The sequence below is a fragment of the Aplysia californica genome, unplaced genomic scaffold, assembly GCF_000002075.1.
Source record: "Aplysia californica isolate F4 #8 unplaced genomic scaffold, AplCal3.0 scaffold00439, whole genome shotgun sequence".
Classification (NCBI taxonomy): domain Eukaryota; kingdom Metazoa; phylum Mollusca; class Gastropoda; order Aplysiida; family Aplysiidae; genus Aplysia; species Aplysia californica.
In genome coordinates this window covers 115,978-135,773 of record NW_004797709.1, presented here as the reverse complement: position 1 = coordinate 135,773, position 19,796 = coordinate 115,978, and the positions used below count along the sequence as shown (strand labels likewise).

Genomic DNA, 19,796 nt, shown 5'->3' with positions numbered 1-19,796 from the left:
TTATTTTCCTTGACTTTAGCTTGGACTGAGAACCAGTTATTTCTTCTTTTTTTTGTGGGGTTGTTTTGTACTTTTTGGAGGGAGTGCCATCATCTTTGCACAGTAACAAACTAGTCTGTACCAGCTGTTGTCAGGTCAGAATTACACTGGCCTGTTGTAACGCACAACAAGTGTTCTTGCTGGAGGTGCATTTCATTCAAATGGGTTTTCACTCCAAAAGTCCAAGTAACGCCACTGCCAGAAACAACTGAAGCACAGGAGAAGTGAACATTTCTTTCGGACAGACTGCAAACTGGACATTCTGACGTCATCTGTAATGGGTCTATTGCAGGCCTACATGCACATGTACTGTGTCATATGATAATTAAAGCTTTCTTCCAATAAGGCGTGGACTTGACACAGATCATGCAGAACATTAATAAGGCAAAAAGCAATCAGGAACACTGAAACGGGAAACTGCAAGAGGAATTCAATGTTGACGAATTTGATATGACAATATTATACAGTGAACTGTGTTAAAAATGAAAATTTTGGTATCCCCTGAACATCGTAACTCTTTTCGTATGATAAGGGATTCCACAATTTCCCATGCCCAGTGGCAATGGACGTCACCACAAAACGGCTATAATTCAGAGTCAAATCTTGATGGATTTGTTTGTATGAGCACTCAAGCTATATGTAATTGGACAAAGGATCACAATGCGAGTGAAAATAGGTAGTAAATGTACCACAGGATCAGTATCAGGTGTACATCTTGGGGGTTGACGAAATCAGTATCTCCAAAATATCACTTAAGTGGCGAACTGGTGAAACATGGAATCAAAAACAGTGGTGAGCTGGATTCAAAGAGTTAAGCAAAGTCCACTGTAAAGAGCAGCAGAGGGGGAAAAAAGAAAAAAAAAAGGGAATTGTAAGAGAACGGCCACATACCTTTTCGTGAAACACAGAACAAACAATGAGAAAAAAAAGATAAATAAAAGTTGAAATCACATAACTGTCGAGCAGACAAGGTTTTTCAGTGTAAAAAGGAAGCCACACAAAGCATTCATTACAAAACATCAATACGTCACAACTAAAAAGAAGCACCTTTCAGACAAATACCTTACAGCAAAGTGGTCACAATAAACCTGCACACATTTTTACAATTCCTTTGTTGTGAACATGTTAAAATACTGAGCAAAAACGAGTCTCAACAGTAACAAAGCAACGTCTTGCAGGACTTATTTTTTTCATCCATTTGCCATTAAAAGGCTACAGTACAGACTAGAAGTGGAGATAAAGTACTCCTCCAAAGATCACAATACGGATAAAGAATATCTTTGAGAACCTTCAATCATGAAGTGATTACATTTCAATAGAGATTAAAAGGTCACCTTCTTGTATCTCTTAACCAAAACAAACTTATGATCATGACACCATAGCCAAACTCTCCAAAAATGTCTAATATTCCAAGCTTGGTATGAGCTGTTGGTTATGTCAATTTTATGTGTAATTTTCTGAGATTTATCCCTGAAATATGTATTCCTTTTCATCAGTCTGTATGATCACACTGCTAGTAATGCATATATTTCAAAACTGTTATGACCACATTTGGTGCTTTACAATATAAATCCAATTTGTACAAGCATATTCACAGCACAATTCTACAAAAAATTCTATTAAGTTTGAAAAGACATAAAACACAAAAATACTATTTTTTCTGTACAATGCACTCCTAAATGGTACATGCTCTTATCATCATCACGAGATCTGCTCTACAAATAGGAAGACTAACAGGAAGATAAAATATCTTTTCAAACAGCATTTAGCACAAATGAAAAGCTTCGCACAGCAATGCAGTGAAACATGAATGACAAAACATTGTAATTTAAAATAAGCCCTTTGGCAATTTTACTAATTGGACTCTTCTGATAATATCAATGTCAAAAAGAGTAACAGTAACAGAATTTATGTCACGACTCCATCTGTAACAATGATTTACCAAAAAGACATTCACTTCACAACTTGCAAAGAGGCCAAACTGCCAAAACTGTTCTAACGCAACATAAAAACCCCCCAGGGTATACTGGGATAAATCAAAATGGTACCGATAAGGCATTCCCTTTGACTATCACACAGCAAACCCCAATATAGGAAAAGGTATTTTATGGACTCGATAAAACACATTGAATCTTGGTTTTCTTGTACTGCATTTCTGTCTGTGGGTGCGTGCAGAAGTCAGCAGTCAGTTGATACATGAACACTAATTTCTCGCAAAAAGAACAAAAATAAGTCACACATCACCAGCCAGCACTCAGCAAAAACATCATGGCACTCGTTGACATCAGAAACATTCTTCACTTCCACTCAAAAGCCAGAAAACTTTGATGAGAGTATAAACTTAATGTATTGAGTAAGCACATCAAAATAAATGACTCTGTAATGGCTCATTTGAAAGTGGTAATAGTCCAAAATTTAAAATCAGACAACAGTCATGTGTGAATAGAGCTTTGTTGCTGTATGGTATTGGTTTAACACCCCTTTTAACATTGTGAGAGGTGGCCACATTGCAGAAATGCCCACTTTAAGACAGACAGGACCACTGAATTTAAGGTTCAACCATAGACTTGTATTATAAAAATACCCAAGACTGTGCACTCTTGAACCGATTCCAGTTCATTATGGAGAGCACCTTTAGACTCATTTTGCGACCAAAAGAAGGGCAAGGAGGGAAAGTTGCGCATGTACTCGATTAAGCGAGACTGGCGCTTTTCCCCTTCATTTTCTCTCCCATGGCAGGCACCAGCAAAGTGAGTTACAGTAAGGTGCAAAGAGCAGCAGTTGTGACTGTGCCTGGTCAAAGATATCATAATTTAAGTTAATGGGTCCAACTTACTCTGATATGAACAAGTCATCTGTATGGAGAGGCTTAAAACTCTCTAGACAACTAGAGTTAAGCAATGACTGGCGGAAAATTTCAATCAGTGTCCTCAGCACCATAGTGCAAAGGTCACCAACTGGGCCGAAAGCAGGCTAGCTTTTATACACCAGCCACAAAGAATGAAAGTACAGAGTATGCAGTGGCTTTTTTCATGACCATAGAGCCCAATATTGACACATCTCGATGGGTTTTATCAAAAGTATTTTTTCATCTTAAAGCCAGGTTTGCATCCCTTTTGTTCTACACCGACAAAGCAGAGTGACTGCATAAGAATATCAACAATCATGACTCGCAGCATTTCAAAATCCATTTTTCGAGCTATCTGGACTTTCAACAGCACACAACCACTCTCTAGGAAAACATATCTGGGCATAAAAGTTCAGTGTAACCTCCCTTTGCTTTCACAAATCACCGTGATCACAGCCTGCTGTTTCCGGATGTTGTCAGACAGAGCTGCAACCCCAAGGTGACCCCAGGCCTGGGTGCAAGGGGAGGCCAACTTTACTTTTACCCACCGCAACTGAGTAGGTCTGGGAGTGGGGGCTATGACCACTTGCACTCTACAGGGTGGAGCAGTGTGATGTGCTCGGCACCCTTCAGCGGGACTCGGTGGTGGGTGTAGTGGTCAATCATCTCAGGGATGGACGGGAACTCTTTGCTGTTTTTGCCCAGGATGTAGCGCACTGTCCCGTCCGACATGTTGAGCTCCTCTATCTGCACATGGATGTATTGCTTGGAGCTCCTGGATGAATGGATAAAACTTGTCAGTGTGATTGTAATAATAATGTTAATAATGATAATAATAATAATAGTAATAATAATTCAAATAATGACAGTAATAATAGAAATAGTAAAACTAATTATGATTATGAAAATAATATTAATAATAATTATAATAATTATTAAAATAATTGCACTTATATAGCATATACTCACACTGTACAGCATGCTCTTTGCGCTTTAAACAGGGTTTCCACTCATTAAGGTACAAAAAAATTCCCAGTTTTTCCTTGTTTCCTCCTGGATTTTGTAACCATTTATTACTTGTAAAAATCGTGACTTATTTTAAAGATGACAGAACTAGGAAGAAGAAATACGAGATAATAGGAAGAAGAAATACGAGATAAAAATCGTAACATGGTCATGGACAGTCCCTTTTCCTGGGGTGTCCCTATCAAGGACAGGGGTTATAGGGTAAGTGTAACGTAAACAAGGGGGGGGGGGGATTACTTTATTGGCCGTCGGCTTGACTCTTGCAAAAAAAGAAAAGAAAAAAACCCCCCAACAGAACAAGTCACAAGCCCTTGATCTTAATTGTACATCACTAGACAACATGCTGTGTATCTGGTTTGTTTGTTTTATTCCCTCATTAGCCTATGCCATCATCCACAATATGCAGGTGCAAGCATTTTTTAACACCTAGCCAAATTGAACTTGGCCTAATACGGGGTGCCCACTACCGCTGGATCAGGCCGATCGCCCGAATCGATCGCCTGAAACTGGAAACAAACCCTCCTACCTAATGTTTCTCTGAGGATAGAGTGGCACAAGGCAACTATAAGGGCTCTGTGCACAGAGGGTGTTAAAGTTAGACTGCTGCACCTGACGTAGAGACGTAGATTGTCGGGATCTGACTTTTTAAACACCTTAGCAATTCCGCCAAATTCATCATTGTGGGCAGGCCTTTGATTTCCCGGCTTTCTCCCTAATATTTTTGTTTTCATTCATTTTCATTGTGTTTTCCCGACCGGGAAGTTTGAAAATAAAATTCTTCCCTTTTTCCTGTTTTCCCAGTTGAGTGGGAACCCTGTTTAAATTAGTTTAAAATCAAATACCCCAAAAGACTCAAGAACACAACTCTAAGAAACATTTTCACATTTCCTGAAAGCATACAGTACAAGCTGTGGATTACACACGCTGAAACACTATCAAACAAGCATCATGTTTGTCTTTAAAAAACTCTGCCAACAAATCATGAACTACTCTCAAAGAAGGCAAAAACATTGGCCTAAACTACGGAACTTAACAAAAAGAAAATCCCCAGCAAGCTGTGAAAATTTACCAAGCCCAAAAAATATTTCTTCAGAACTAGCAAATGATACCACATATTAGGAGTCAGCAATTTTTAAACATTTCAAAATTTTGGGCTTGGTAAATCTGAACAGCTGGTTGGTGGAATATAACATTTAATGCTTGGAGAGAAACGATAATGCGTTAAAACTTACTTTATGGAAAGTGAGTATGACTTCCTGTCGGAACTGATTCGGACAATGTAGCTCCCCTCCTTGCAAACACACAGCATCTTTTCCGCATCATCTCTACTGATGTTTCCATGGAACCAGCTAAAGATAAAATAAAGGTAAGATAAGATAATACTTATGTCCCTGTGAGAAGTGTTTCTGGGGCTGGACAGGAAGGTAAAAGCACAAGGGAGAGAGTGTTACTATTATGATAAGTAGATATAAACAGAAAATCGAGCTAGGGACTAGGACAAGCATCAAATGATCAAAGAACCGTGCCTGATTTTATATATATATATAGGTAGTCTAAACACACCCCTTGAATGGGGCAAATTGCATATTTCCAGTAAACTATATGATATACACTTGCGATTGGAATGCAATATTTCTTTCAACAAAATAAAAATCAAGCCATTTTTTTTTCATGAAATAATAGTATGACAGTGAACAACATGCAATTTAGAATAAAAGATGAAAATACCCCCCACAAAAACAACCCACTTTCTATTCGAATAAAGCAAAAGAGCGTAACAAAATTTTAATCGTTTAGGAGGTGGGTACTTCAAGCCTGTCTACCTACAAGGGCCATTCCTTGGCTGAGTGGGATACAACTTCCCAGCAAAAAGAAGGGACATTGAATAAATTAGATTACCCCATGTGGAAATTGAAAAAACAATTTTTTTCTTGTCACAGCCAAGTGATTAACCATTACACTACTGATACCAGTGCTCTTGCTAAACAAGTTTAATTACCGAATCTCCACTTTACAAATGACCCAAGTTGTCTACTAAGGCATTCAAAGTTCAGTTTGACAAATTGAAACCTTTTTCATTCATCCAGAACTCCCGAACACTTCAGTCACATTTGGTACAGTTGAAAGTGTTGTTTTATAGATGTATTGAACAAAATACCAACTGACTACCGGTACTACTTACTTTTGATTCACAAGAGGAATCATCGGATTGATCCTCTGCCCGATGTTACATCCTTTGCTCTTGCTCTTAACTTTATTTTCATCAACACTGTGGAACTCTAGGGCAAGGAAAAAACCCAAGAAGATTGATTAAGTTATCTTCTCTGCAAAATCAAAATAATGCATGAAACAATATATCACAATAATAATTGCATTAAATATCCATGCTCTACAACATGCTCTGTGCGCTTTACAATCATTATTACCCCAGCAGACCCAAGAACCCTCAGAAACATTCTCTGCTTCCCAGGAATCATACAATGCAAGCTGCAAATCGTATGCCCTCAAACACTAACAAACTGATAAGATCTTCGCTGTCAATAGCTGGGTATCCATTCCCACCTGGGTGAAGTGAGGAAAATTCGTGTTAAGTGCCTTTCCCAAGGAAACAACGTCAGGTCCTTAAGGAATTCAAACCCACGACATTACGGTTGCCAGTATGAGAGCCAAACCAATAGGCCACTGATGCTTTATTTTTACATCCTCTGTTACAGTTAAGTGTCGAGGGGATTATATATGTGGTTTTCTATGGTAGGCCAACTTTGCAATTCTTTCAATTGGGATGGAACAGTTTCTCATGGTTCTCTTGACTCTCTCAAATCCATTTCACTACCTTTTGAAAAGTAAAAATATATAATCTTCAAAAACAATGTTGTTCTCGGGTGGCGCACAGAGACGGAGATACTTACTCCCTCTGACCAATGAGCTTTTGGAGTCAGCTCCCTCTGAGGTTGGTTCCTGAACCTCTGAGCTCGACCTCTGAGGTGCCCGTTTTTGATTCTGGGGAGTAACCTTTTGAAATTTGGCCTGTAACTGCTCCTGCTGCTTGCTTCTGTCCCATGGCTCTTCGTAGGTAGCAGAGGCATGTATCTGCATTTTCCTGCAATCATACAGAAAGATATGAAAAAGAAGCAGTTTTTAAAAAATCAACTGCGCACAAGTCAACGACCTGTCAACAATTTCTGCAACAAAACTTTAAACAAAAGGAACTAATGCTTAGGGAAGAGGGTGATATACCTTCTGGGTGCCTTCAGCTTGCACAGAGGGCACAAAAGCAAGCCAGATTTTTTAAATAACAAAGCCATCAACCGTAACTTCATGAACTGTGAATCGGAAAAGGCACTTTGGCATCAGAGGCAAACACTTCATCTATGGACTTACTGCCCCCCAACCCCATTAACACACAGATTATACTGTTTCAAACTAAAAGAAGTAAAAAGGCAATGCAGACGAATATCTGATGGCCAAGGAAATGTGAGACAGAATTTTTTGAATGTTTCAAACCTTGTAAGCTTCATCCAACGATACCTCTTTTGTAAACCAACCTCTGCCTCATGGTAAAATGTACTCAAGGCAATTAAGTTTAAACTTTTCAACATCGACACTACCCCATTATAATAATATAACAACAATTTTTTAGAAATAATAATAATGAAACTAATCATATTTATATAGCACATATCCACACTTAACAGCATGTTCTATGCGCTTGACACTATTATTACCACAGCAGACCATGGAATACAACTCAGCGCAAGCTTTGGATTACACATGCTAAAACACTAGGAAATTGACAAGATCTTTTGCCGGCTATAGCCAGGTACCCAGTCCCACCTAAATGAAGCTGGGAAAATGTATGTAAAGTACCTTTTCCAAGAACACAGCATCAGGCCCCTCACACGGTTCAAACCCATGATATTTCAGTTATGAGCCCAACAGCCTATGTCGAACACTTTCTGGTGATCATTTTTTGGGAACGATGTGGAATAAAAAATGCTGGAAAGGCAATTTTCAAACAATTAAAATTAAATTGTTCCTCACACACTTACTTCAGTCTTTGTGCTTTTCAAAATATAATGGAGAAGTGCAATAAAGTTTTTTTTTCTAGCAACATCTAACACACACTAAATATGCTAACCTAATTTGCTGATCCAAAACACTGTTCTTTAGGTCCCATGCATCTTCGTAAGTGTCCATGGGCAATGGTTTCAACACTCCAGCAGAGTCTGTGGTAGGGGGTAGGCCCTGTACAGTGCCTGGTTCACCCTGGAAGATTGCATCAGAGAACACAGCTGTAAGCACCAAGTCTTCAGGATAATATATTCCTAAAACTAAAGATTTTATATCAATTTCTAAACACATAGCTCTAACCCTGCACATAGCGACTACTCTGTGTAAAACTCCATCATACGTCACTTTTTTAAATGAGCAGTGCTTAGCCCCCCCAAAAAATAAAAAAAATAATCAATCAATCAATAAAAATTGCCCTACATGAGGAAAAATGTCTGTTTCTTCAATTTAATTATTTTGACAAGTGTCTGACTTCACCAGGATGCCTCACATATCGTGAGCTTAGTGCTACTCTGTACTAACTCAACTTTTCTAGTCTTGATGTAATTACTTTGAAAGCACTCAACTCCATAATTAAAGTAATTTTGGGCTCAAAGGGAAACTTTTTGGACAGCCCTGACAACGTCTGTGACAAAAACTCCAAAAAGTTGGAAATTAGTGTTAATACAAAATAGCACTAAACCCATTAAATCATGCAATGACAGGCAGCCACCTATATATATTTGTGAAAGTTTGTCACTTTGATCGCCTAAAACTTCCGAACCACTCAACTTTCGAATTTGAAAAAAATTAACTGTAATTCAGAATCATTTAAACGGTGCACAGTTATATTAAGGAGCCTGAAGTCACTGTAGCTAAATTTTCAGTTTTTCATTAGTTTCGTTTAGATCTAATCTTGAGAAAGTCCATTTTCTAAGACGCCATTGTAAACTAGTGAGGCTTCTGCTCACAGGCAATGTGCACTGATTCCACATTGACTTAACGATCGATCCTTTTGAGTCCATTCATCAAACGGGTACCCTGCTAGTATTATATATCTTGCAAGACACAGAAAGGGATGACAAACCAAGACAATACAATTCAAGATACCAGTGCAATATTCACCTTATTTGATCTCTAAATCTATTAAAACAACAAACAGAATTGATTAGTTTCATTCTTCATGATTATGGAAATTAAAATACATAAGTAAAAAATCACCTAAAACTTATTAATTCATTGTTGAATATAAATATGTGACCTTGCTAGGAAGACGTAACCAGTATTTGGAAAAAAATCATAAAGGAAGAAACAAAAAAGCTGCCAAACAAAATACATAACGCTTCACATCCTCACATTCTTGAAACATAAGACGTAATTTACCTGACAGCAAATGGCCCTCTAACAAACTTATAAAGTAATACTTGACAGCACATATTTTAGAGATATAAATAAACACATATATGTGTGTAGCAAAGCAACAAAATGAGTAACATGTTGCATTTTGATGATTAAACACAATACTTTATCCAATGAAACATGTTAAGCCTTATACGTGGGTGAAGACAGTTTTAGTCTAGTTTCTTCATTTCCAGTTATAGTCACTTGCAGTTGGGGAGTCAGAAACATGGTATTTGCCAGATATCTTGCAACCGGTAAGTGCCACAAGCGACTCATTTAGTTGCTTTGCTACACATGACTGAGGGTGGAAACCTCTTCAGCAAGATTATACTCTAAAAAGTGAACTTTAGATTCAACTTTCAAAACTATAGACAGCCTGTAGGAAATAAAATTCAGTGGCATTATCCAAAAACCTACTTATTTCATGTGATATTGAAAATTCACCCCGTAGTAAGAACGACAAAGGACCTGAATTGAGAACCTTTTAAGTAATGAAAGTCACAAATGACAGGTGGTGTAGCAGCACCTTTCACATTTGTACATAAACAATTTCTTAGTTTTGAAGATTTCAGAATTCTGCAGCACTCTAGTAAAAATATGTTTTTCATTTCCTACTACATATTTATTAGGACTACCACAGTATTTCAACTGTAAAACAAAACACAAAAGTGATCACTTTCCAAATCTCATTTTCATTCTCAAATGTCCTTATAAAAAAACAAAAACATCCTCTGTATGATCTGCTTAGTTAGAGCAAGCAGGAGCAAATGAACACAATAACGATCATGTAGTGACGGAAAATGCCAAAACAGACAGACAGAAACAAGACAGAAAAAGTGAAGAAGTAGGACCTACTAGTTGCATCCTCCAACCACCATGTCTACAGAATCCAAATAACAGTAAAAATAATAAAAACTATTGTAATCAAGGAGCCTGATAACTCACCTTTTGAGCAGGTACAGCTTCCAGTGCGTCATGGAAGATGTCTGTTTCTGAGGTCTGTGAAGATGTGGACAAACTCCTTGCAAAATTCAGTCTCTCCTCCAGCTTTCTCTGCTGAGCTGCACTATCCCATGCCTGCTCGTAAACAGGAATAGAGGTGTCTGGTTGGTTCACAAGCTTCTGCTCAACAGCGGCTTGCTTCAACAATTTTTTCGACATTTTTTCCTCTTGTTCCTGTTTAAGTCTTTTCACCTTTAGGTCCCATGGTTCTTCATACACACCTTCAGCGGCGCCCTTTGGAGGTTGAGGAGCAGGCTGACTCATACTGAACTGCATGTCTGGCCGACCTGGGTGGTGAGGTTTGCGGTGTGCTGGTGAAGATGAGTGTCCAGGGTGCCTTGAGCCAGCAGAAGCTGAATGATGGAGAGACGAGGAGACAGAAACACTTGAATCTGCCGAGGAATTTGATTTGCTGAGAGGATTTTTAGTCTTTGGCGAAGCTGCCACTCTTGACGCTGAAAGTTCTGCTTTGCCAGGACGTATGGCGGAGGCAACCTCATACTCTATCTCAACGACCTTTTTCCCAGGTCTTCGTCTTTCCGGCTGAATCTCAAGGTCATGAAACTCTGATTGGACAGGAACCTCTGGACCCTGAAGAACATTGGGAGAACTGTTACGAGTATTCTTTGGAGGGCCGTTTTTCCCATGGTCATTTTGAAGTGAAGGGGGAGTAACGTCTTGACTCACTCTTCTGACCTGGCTACCCCGTGGCTTGGGCGAAGGCTTTCTGGGAGACGAACTTCTCTGCCTACCCTGGGACTTTGTGACAGGTGGTGGAACGTCGTAATCACTGACAGCTTGCTGAGCCAGCTCGTACACATCCCCTTCTTCCTCTTTGCTTGGATTTCTACTAAGTGGCTTTTTTACATTTACTGCATCTATCAGAAACAAATAAAAGTCAAAGACTAAAAATGGGGAAATGGGCACAAGAATATTAACTATTTTGTACAGTCTAAGCAAAGATTGCTAATGGTAAGCATTAATCTGTTGTTTCATGAGATCTCACGGCTAAAAATGTATAAACTATAAAGAAATGTGCTAAGCCAAGGGATCTCATAAAACATAACAGTAATTCAGTCAACATATACTGACATGCATAATGCTATGAAAAGGCACACAACCAACTGGGTAATTTACCAACACTTTCACACTTCACACTATGATTTAAGTGAAACCAATCACAGTTTACTATCTCAGTTCCCATTCTTTCCTCTATACAAACAGTTGAGGAAATGTAACATTCTGAAATAGAAAAAAGAAATAGGTGCTCTCTTGATCTTCAATGTACCAGCCACCAGCCTTGACTTCACCAAAAAAAAAACATCACAAAAAATAGCAAACCCTTTTCTTTTTATCAGAGTTTAATTCTGTGATTCTAATATAATTCTGCAGCAAAGTAAACAGCGCATAAAGAACTCAATCAATTGAAATGATACTAATCTAAAATTAATATAATAAAACTTAAATACACACATACAATATGTAAAAAAAACCCCAACATATTCATACACATTTTCTATTTCTATAAACAATGAGTAACTTTTAGAGGTTATCCTTACTAATGACATCAAAACTTTTGGACAAAAAAGCAGTCCTCTTACAACTGACAAACTGTAAAACATTGTATTCAGTATAGACAAAGAGTCTACATAACAAGAGGGGCCACTTCTCTCTTTGAGCCAATTAAAAAAGTGTCCACAAAATTCGGTGGCGCAATCTTCGCAAAAGCGCACCTTTTGCGAACAGTTACCCTACTTGAGTTTAAAAAATCAAAGTGAAACTAGCAAGTTTTTGAATAAATTTCGGAAGAACGCTTTTTTAAAATGGTTACGCTGACAAAAAAAAACTCTTCCGGAGGAAAGGGTGATTGTTTTCTTCGTTTAATTTGACTTTAGAATGAAAGGCTAGAGGTCATTAAAATATAAAAAAACGGAACTCCACACTGAACGAACACGAACTGCTGATGAACAGCAGTCGATCTGTGCACGCAAGGAGGTGCTATTCCTATTCTTCTTCTGGAAAAACGAAAGAGAGCTTCAAAACAGACTGCAGTGCCATCTGAAGCCAAGAGCGAACTTCCAACGGACATTTTTTTGGCTGAGTGGCCCATCTTGTTATGTACTATCTTTGGTATAGATTAAAATCACTTATAAGATGTAAACCAACCTTGAGGGTCTGCATATCCATTGTCGCTGTCAGAATTGATGTCGTCTTCTCCAGGTTTCTTTTTGTAGAGATTTTTACTATCTATGGGCTCACAATACTCTCCTAACGAAGCCTGAAATAGACAATGATGGCATCAACCTCCTACACAGCCGTTAAATTCCACTTTTATGATCCCCGAGGGGCAATTTGGTTTACAAATATGCGTAACACATATTATACAAACATAAATATGGTACATAATTACATATATATATATGCATACATACTGATAGACTACAAATGTGCCATGGCTGGTCGCCATCACGCAAAGCCCTGATTTTTAAGATAGGGTAATGGTGTCTTGCTCAAGGACACACTGCAATAACCACCCACCTAAATGTCGTGTCACTGACGTATGCTCAACATTTATTGTAAGCCTGAACTCGCTAACCATTAGGTGTCTTAGATTGGTGGATATATTGGACTTTGGCATTATATATATTCATGTAGTGTAAAAAAAAAATGAAAAGAGAGAAGTGAGAAATGGTCATTTATACTTTTATACAGAGGATTGTTTCGGACATGTTACCATTAGAGTAAGTTTTGACTGTATATGCCTTCACTGCTATGTCTTTCTGTTTCATCTTGAAACTGGTCTCTACTCCCGTCTTCCACTGGCGAAAATCTTGTGCCATACTGATTTCTTGTCGATTTTGCAGATGTCTTTGTATTGTGGTACAGGTCGACCATTTTTACTTCTTCCAGTCTCAGTAAATGAGGTCTTTTGGCTTTCTCCCACCTTTCAAGAGGCGATGGTGACCTAGCCATCCATGCAACAGTATTGCATGAACAGCAAGAATACCATGAGAACTCTGGAACTTTCAACATTTCAGCAGTGCTATATTATTCCAAGAGTCTTTCTAATGCATCACAAGTGGAAGCTGTTGACGTTATTCTAAAAATGCGAATATGCAGTCCAAGTCTAACTTAGTCCAACCTGCTCTATCACTTATTCAAGGCAGTCAGCTGTAAAAACACCACTTCATATTTCCCACTTGCATTAAGAAAAAATATATAACAATGACACTATCCATGACATCCATCTATCTTAAGACAATCCCATTTCTCCTAAACAGTGAATGGCCGTTTTGGACAATTTCATTTGTACTATCTATACTACACTCACAAAAATAAGAAAGATACTAAAATTGTAGTTGTTCTAATTTTTCATCTTCCCTTTTCTCTTTCTCACATGCCAATATGACTACACACTGCTCACACAAAGCATCCCATAGTATACATATTAAGAAATAAATACAAAAGCAACTGCATTGCCCACCTACACACGCAAACATGTCTAATGAAGCAAAAGGATTCACTGACCAACCCCCCAATTTCTCCAATGTAACTAACCAACAAGCAAGAAATTTCACACAGTGAGTATCTAACCAGACAGATGGTGAAATGGAACACTAAATGAAACTGGTTGGCCAAGGACACTATTGTGAAATTCTATCTTGCCTTCCACCAGTGAAAAATAATAAAGACTACAAATAACCACTTCAAATTTAACAATTACACATTTGAACATAGACTAGACCTACTGCACATCTCTACAGAATTCCTCCACATAACTGATCCTCATTCCTAAACCAGGGGCCTTCAAAGTTCAAAGCCCTTGAAGCATCCTGTACACAAATCAATCAACTATGTAATAGGGAGGGCCACCTCACAGGAGGAGGAAATCGGTGTCCTTAGGAGTGAAAGGACACAGGCTAGGTGGCCTGGACAGGGTCATCAATCACTTGTCACCATCATCAGGGGGATTAAGAGGTCGAAGCTATAAAAACTATATTGGCACAACTCCCCTCGTGACGTTACCAAGCACAGAGTACTAAAGCTCCAACCCACATGTTCCCATCCCATCAAACGATAATCACAAGAAAAAAAAAATTAAGATCCTCATTTAAATACAAATAGAGTATTGCATGTAAATATAGTGTCTTCAAATTGTGTTCAACTTTGAGAATATGAAAGTGAGAAAACAATTTTTTAACTGAAAAACTTCTCCTGCAAATCTGATCTAGAGAATCATTAGGTTCGAGTGGAAATCATGATACGACATTTTCTTACTTGACTTGAGTGAGCAAAGAGAATTTGTGGATTTGTTTGTCCAAGAAATCAAAACCTAATTGAAATATTGTCAGTGCATTCACTGAGTAAGAATATGATCGACACATTAAATTTTCATTTTTGATATCATAAATGATGTAAGAAATCCATTCACTGTTTGAACACTTTCCCCTTCTTATACAAGTCGACAAGCAAGGTCAAAAAGAGGGAGAAACAGAGCAACTGAAATAAAGATACAGAAACCTAATTTGATATTATGATTGTCAAGACACTTGCCAAAGACCAATAGGTTAAAAAAAACTTGAAAGCCATCAGAAGGTAAAACATGACCCTTTATGTAACAGTAACTGCACTGTGGCTAAAAGAACTTTTGTCTATCACTTTTGAGCTCAACGGTGGAGGGGTGAAGGATGAAGAGGAGGATGAGGCTGGGAGAGAGCAAGAGAGAGAGAGAGAGAAAAAAAGTGAGTATGAGAGAGAGAAAGGGGGAGAGAGAGAGAGAGAGAGAGAGAGAGAGAGAGAGAGAGAGAGAGAGAGAGAAAGAGAAAGAGAGAAATAGGCTCACACACACAAAGAGAGAGAGAGAGAGAGAGAGAGAGAGAGAGAGAGAGAGAGAGAGTGTGTACAGGGTGAATCAAAAAGAATGTTCACAGCGATTTCATTATGCTATATTTTAATAAGGAAAAGGAATAGAAACCTAAAGCTTTGTCACAGGTATGGAATACACAATCAACTTTAATATCCTGTCTTACAAATGTTCAATGTGGCCACCACCAGCAGCACGGGAAACATCAATGAGATAAGAGAAATCGTCACAAACACGTTTCATCATATCAATGTCCACTGAGTTGATCACTGTTGTTATTTGATGTATAAGGTCATCAAGGTTAGTGATAGTGGTGTAACACAAACACCATCTTTTACGTATATCCCCATAAGAAAAAAATCACACAGTGAGGTCTGGAGATCTTGCAGGCCAAGCAAACAGAGTAAGGTCTTTAAAAGCCCTTTTCTGACCACTCCATCCTTGGGGAACAGCTATTCGAATCTTTTCAAATGGTCACCGACTCTTTCTATAAAACCATGCTTAAAGACTGAAGCAATGCGTCCTAAAATCACTTTAATTCTTTTTTAATCACCCAGTATTATATAAGCCTACAACTTACCCCTCTGCCAGTTCCAGCAAGTGCCTTTGTAGGGATGGCACGGGAGTACTCATCCAGCATGTACTTCTGGACAAACTCCTTCTTTGTGTCACTCATTTGTTTTGCCATCATTTCTTTTCAGCTCTCACTTCATTCCTTGCTCTTTGTTTAAACTCTTTCACAATACTCACAATAAATCAGTAGTTGAGTATTTTGAGAAACTTCTCTTACATCTGAAACAATTTTTAAAATACAAATATACAATTAAATGTTGGCCACCCAGGCAATATTATGTTAATATAAGCAATGCAGAAACTTAGATATACATTTACCCACCTTCTGCTTTAAAAAAAAAGTCACATTCTTAAATGGGTAGATTAGCATCACCAAGTCTCAACATGCCAACAAAAAAACCCTACACCCCCACCCCTGAATTTCATCCAATTTGATGTCTATTTTTAATTATCATCATACCACTGCCATTCACATGCCAAGGAACACACACAGCATTGATCAAATATAAGTAGGAATTCAGTGGAGCATGACAAACTTGAACACGAAAAAATAATTCCTTGAACAGAAATTCTGATCAGATAAAATGAAAGTGCATGACATTAAGCAGCGGAGAAAACAAAAATTAAACCTCTGAAAAAAGAATGCTGAAAAATGCAAATGAACCAGGGAAAATGCACATACTGTTAGAGTATGTTGGGAAGTGTAGAACTACCGGGATAATATTTTCCTGTAACTGTTCCATTTAAAGTTGCCCGCAATGTGACTGAAGGGAAAAACTTTGACAGCAACATTATGGAAACCACATCGTCCAAAGATGCATGCAATTACAGTGAACAGAAGTGACATAAAGGTCTATATAAACTAAAAGCAGAACCATGCTTGAGAAAAGAATGATAACCATCCTTTCTATTTGTAATTCAAATCAAACCACAATGCCATTGCAGTGTATATACAGTTGATCCTGCTGTAACGGCCATTTGTCCAAGATCATCAGCTGTACAAATGACTTCCCACTTCGCCCTTTGCATTTTTTTCTTTATAATGACACTGCAAGAAATCCACTTATTTCAGACAACCACTTTTCTCACTGACGAGCCACACCCTTCCCTGGAAGTATATACATATATTTCTCAAGTACTGTTTTCCTCCCTTCTGATTTTGACTTCCTTGATATGCTCTGACCTCAATGTGCAATCTAACTCTAACCCTTCAACTTTCAACAAATTATAAAGGCCTAGCAATAAAGATTGCTGTCACTGTAAACAGACATACAGTCACCATTACTATGACAATAAAAATAATGATGAAAGGAATTAATTTTATTATTCTATTGTTTGCAATTTTTAGACACCCAGGCAAACAACTTCACTTATAAGTATGAATGGAGAAATATTTAGTGTCAAAACAAATATAAACAAAAGTATTCCATCCAAAACAATATTTACCAAAACAACAATATATCAAAGTCAACTAAACTGTGAACAATTAAAATGATGAAAATATGGCCGTTTGGAAAAATGTAAAGTCCCCAAAAAGCAACATTTTTCTATACTATGTCAGTCAAAACAAGGTAGACATCACCACATGAGCTACTTGTGCACCTTGAAATCTTTTAAAAAAGAATTAGTAAGTAAGTGTTTTACTGCACTTGCAACACAAAAGGTCATATAAGTGCCGAAGAGTAGAGGTATTACAAGAGAGTAACAAACAAAAAAGAAGGAGGGGAGATTAGACGATCTAAGATGTTTGATAAGAAAGAAGAAGCAAACCACACCAGAGCACCCGTCAACCACCCACACCTTGAAATCTGCCAAAGAACCTGCTGTACAAAACTAACAAAACATGTTGTGCAAACATAAAAACTGCACTCTTTTGCGTTTTGCCTGTATACTAATATCTAGTTTAATCGAAAATACACTAGGCAAAGTAATTATAAAAATAATTTTTCTATTTGTTTGTGTTTTTTTTTTTAATGTAGATGTTTTTTATGACCGCATCAACACAATTTAGATCATTAATGAGGCTGTTTCCTGACCCTGCCTGTTAAGGCTAATCCAGGCTGAGAGGGATACAACATCCCAGCAGAAAGACCGCGATACTCTTGCGTGTGACAGTAAAGTGCGTAACTGCTACACTGCAGACACCAGTTATAAATCTGTCGACATTGTACAGTTTATTACGAAATTTTAATTTTTTTTAAAAATCAGGTTATATCAAACAATAACAATGCAGTTTCAACTACATTGAAATAAAAGTACAATTCATGTATAATGACAAAAATGAGCAGGAGATGCAGGAGCATGGGAATGACTTTTGATCTGACACACGCTGGGCCATTGACTGGCCAGCCTGAAATCTAAAAGATGGCCAGTGTACAGAGCCACATATGGCCGATTGGTAGCTTGTAAAAATTATGCTCTTCTTGGACTTTAAATTTAAAGCAATAAAATGAACACGGTGTGTGTGTGTGTGTGTGAGAGAGAAGGGGGAGGGAGCGCATAATCAATCAATTGGGTTCTAAAAATTGGCATTGACATTGAGAATGAAAGAGGCTGGAATTCAGCCTGTGTCTCGTCGGAGGTGACTTAAGACTCCACGGTGTGGCTCCTGATGTGAACCACCTGGACCTCCAGGTTGGGGGTTAAGCTTAGCATCCCTGTCTTGTAAAAAAATCCAACAAGAGTAACTGAAAATGTAGACGTCTTGGGAGATGCCAGAGCCCCTGAAGGAGTATTGAAGAAAGGAAAGCCTAAAATTAAACACTTGGAGGAGTGACTCAGATTCCAAACTAAAGGAGATGGAATACATCTGGACAGATGTAGAGATAATAGCCTAAGACAGAAGTAAATGGAGAGCTCTTTTTGGTGGCCTAAACTCCAGCATGGGGAGAGAAAGGCTGATGATGATAATGATGATGAACTTGTATTCTTAGATCTTTTTTTCTTATTGGTTGCCAAATTCAGGGACGTTTGGGTAAATACAGTTGAACCTGCCATGATGGCCACCAGTATAAGACGGCCGCGTGTACAAACGGCCACTTTCCATTTTCCTGCTTGCGTTTTTTCTATATAATTTAACAGTGTAAAAAGGGCACCTGTCCAACCCAGCCGCAGCCACCTTACTTTACCAACCCATGCCGTGCCCAAATCTACCTGCCTAAGACGGCCAGGCTTTGTAAAAACATGAATTTTTCCCTGATGCTGTTGACAAGATGTCATAATTCATTCACCTGTCGTTATTGCTAGTCCAATGGGTGAAACGATCAAGTTGCTTAGGTCACGCCCAATGTTTACCAAAGTTGACCAATGGGTAACAATAAATTTTCAGCTGCTGGTAAGGAAACGTGTGATCCGTCATAACCTTTTAGGCCCGCCCACAACTCAGTCCATAAACCCAGTCCATAACTTATTAACAATGGAAGTCAACACAAACTCACAACAGAAGTGTCGTTCGTTCGCTAAGTGGTAGCGACCCAATTGTAATTGTTGTTTGTTTTGCTATGATACTTGGCCTTCCTCATCTGAAACATTTCATTTTGTTTGCACCTTTCCTGGAACCATAATTTTGAAAAAAATAATAAAACTAACAACAAAAAGTCCCACAAAAACCGTCCTATCATCTCTCCCCTTTCAAAAGAAATAAAACAACAACAACAACAACAAATTGTCAGTCCTAAGCCTGCGCCCACCTCCAGTTGGGACCTCAGAAGTAAATGGTTTGTTTTCCTCCTTTTGATCAGTCCTGCCTAAGACGGCCACCTGTCGTATACGGCCACTTTTACCCATGACAATGCGTGGCCGTCTTACATGGGTTCGACTGTATTTAGATGGCTCCACACCTTTCCAAATACGGAGAGTCCAAAAATGACGATGCCATTTGGTGGGTTCCGGTCTCGCTGCCAATCAACACTCTTTCTTCGATACTATCTCGGCTGTCGCTGAAGATATCGGAAAAATTTTTTCTTCGGTGATGCCTCAATTTCTCCCGCGTGT

General features: G+C 38.4%; 1 protein-coding gene across 6 annotated transcripts in view; it reads right to left on the bottom strand.

Moving 5' to 3' along the window:
* Positions 1-46: 46 nt before the first annotated feature.
* Positions 47-19,796, bottom strand: part of LOC101858879 — a 21,722-nt gene continuing 1,972 nt past the window's right edge. For 4 of the 6 annotated variants that reach the window (XM_013086142.2, XM_013086140.2, XM_013086141.2 and 1 more), the window contains exons 2-9: positions 15,811-16,022; positions 12,533-12,644; positions 10,310-11,271; positions 8,052-8,179; positions 6,823-7,013; positions 6,096-6,192; positions 5,146-5,262; positions 47-3,662 (exon numbers count right to left, since the gene is read on the bottom strand). In XM_013086142.2, the coding sequence (XP_012941596.1) occupies positions 3,464-3,662; positions 5,146-5,262; positions 6,096-6,192; positions 6,823-7,013; positions 8,052-8,179; positions 10,310-11,271; positions 12,533-12,644; positions 15,811-15,921 (1,917 nt within the window). In that variant the 5' untranslated portion in view covers positions 15,922-16,022 and the 3' untranslated portion in view covers positions 47-3,463. Of the gene's footprint in view, positions 3,663-5,145; positions 5,263-6,095; positions 6,193-6,822; positions 7,014-8,051; positions 8,180-10,309; positions 11,272-12,532; positions 12,645-15,810; positions 16,023-19,492 lie in introns of all 6 variants that reach the window. The other 2 variants (XM_035971454.1, XM_005104852.3) reach the window with 2 other exon arrangements.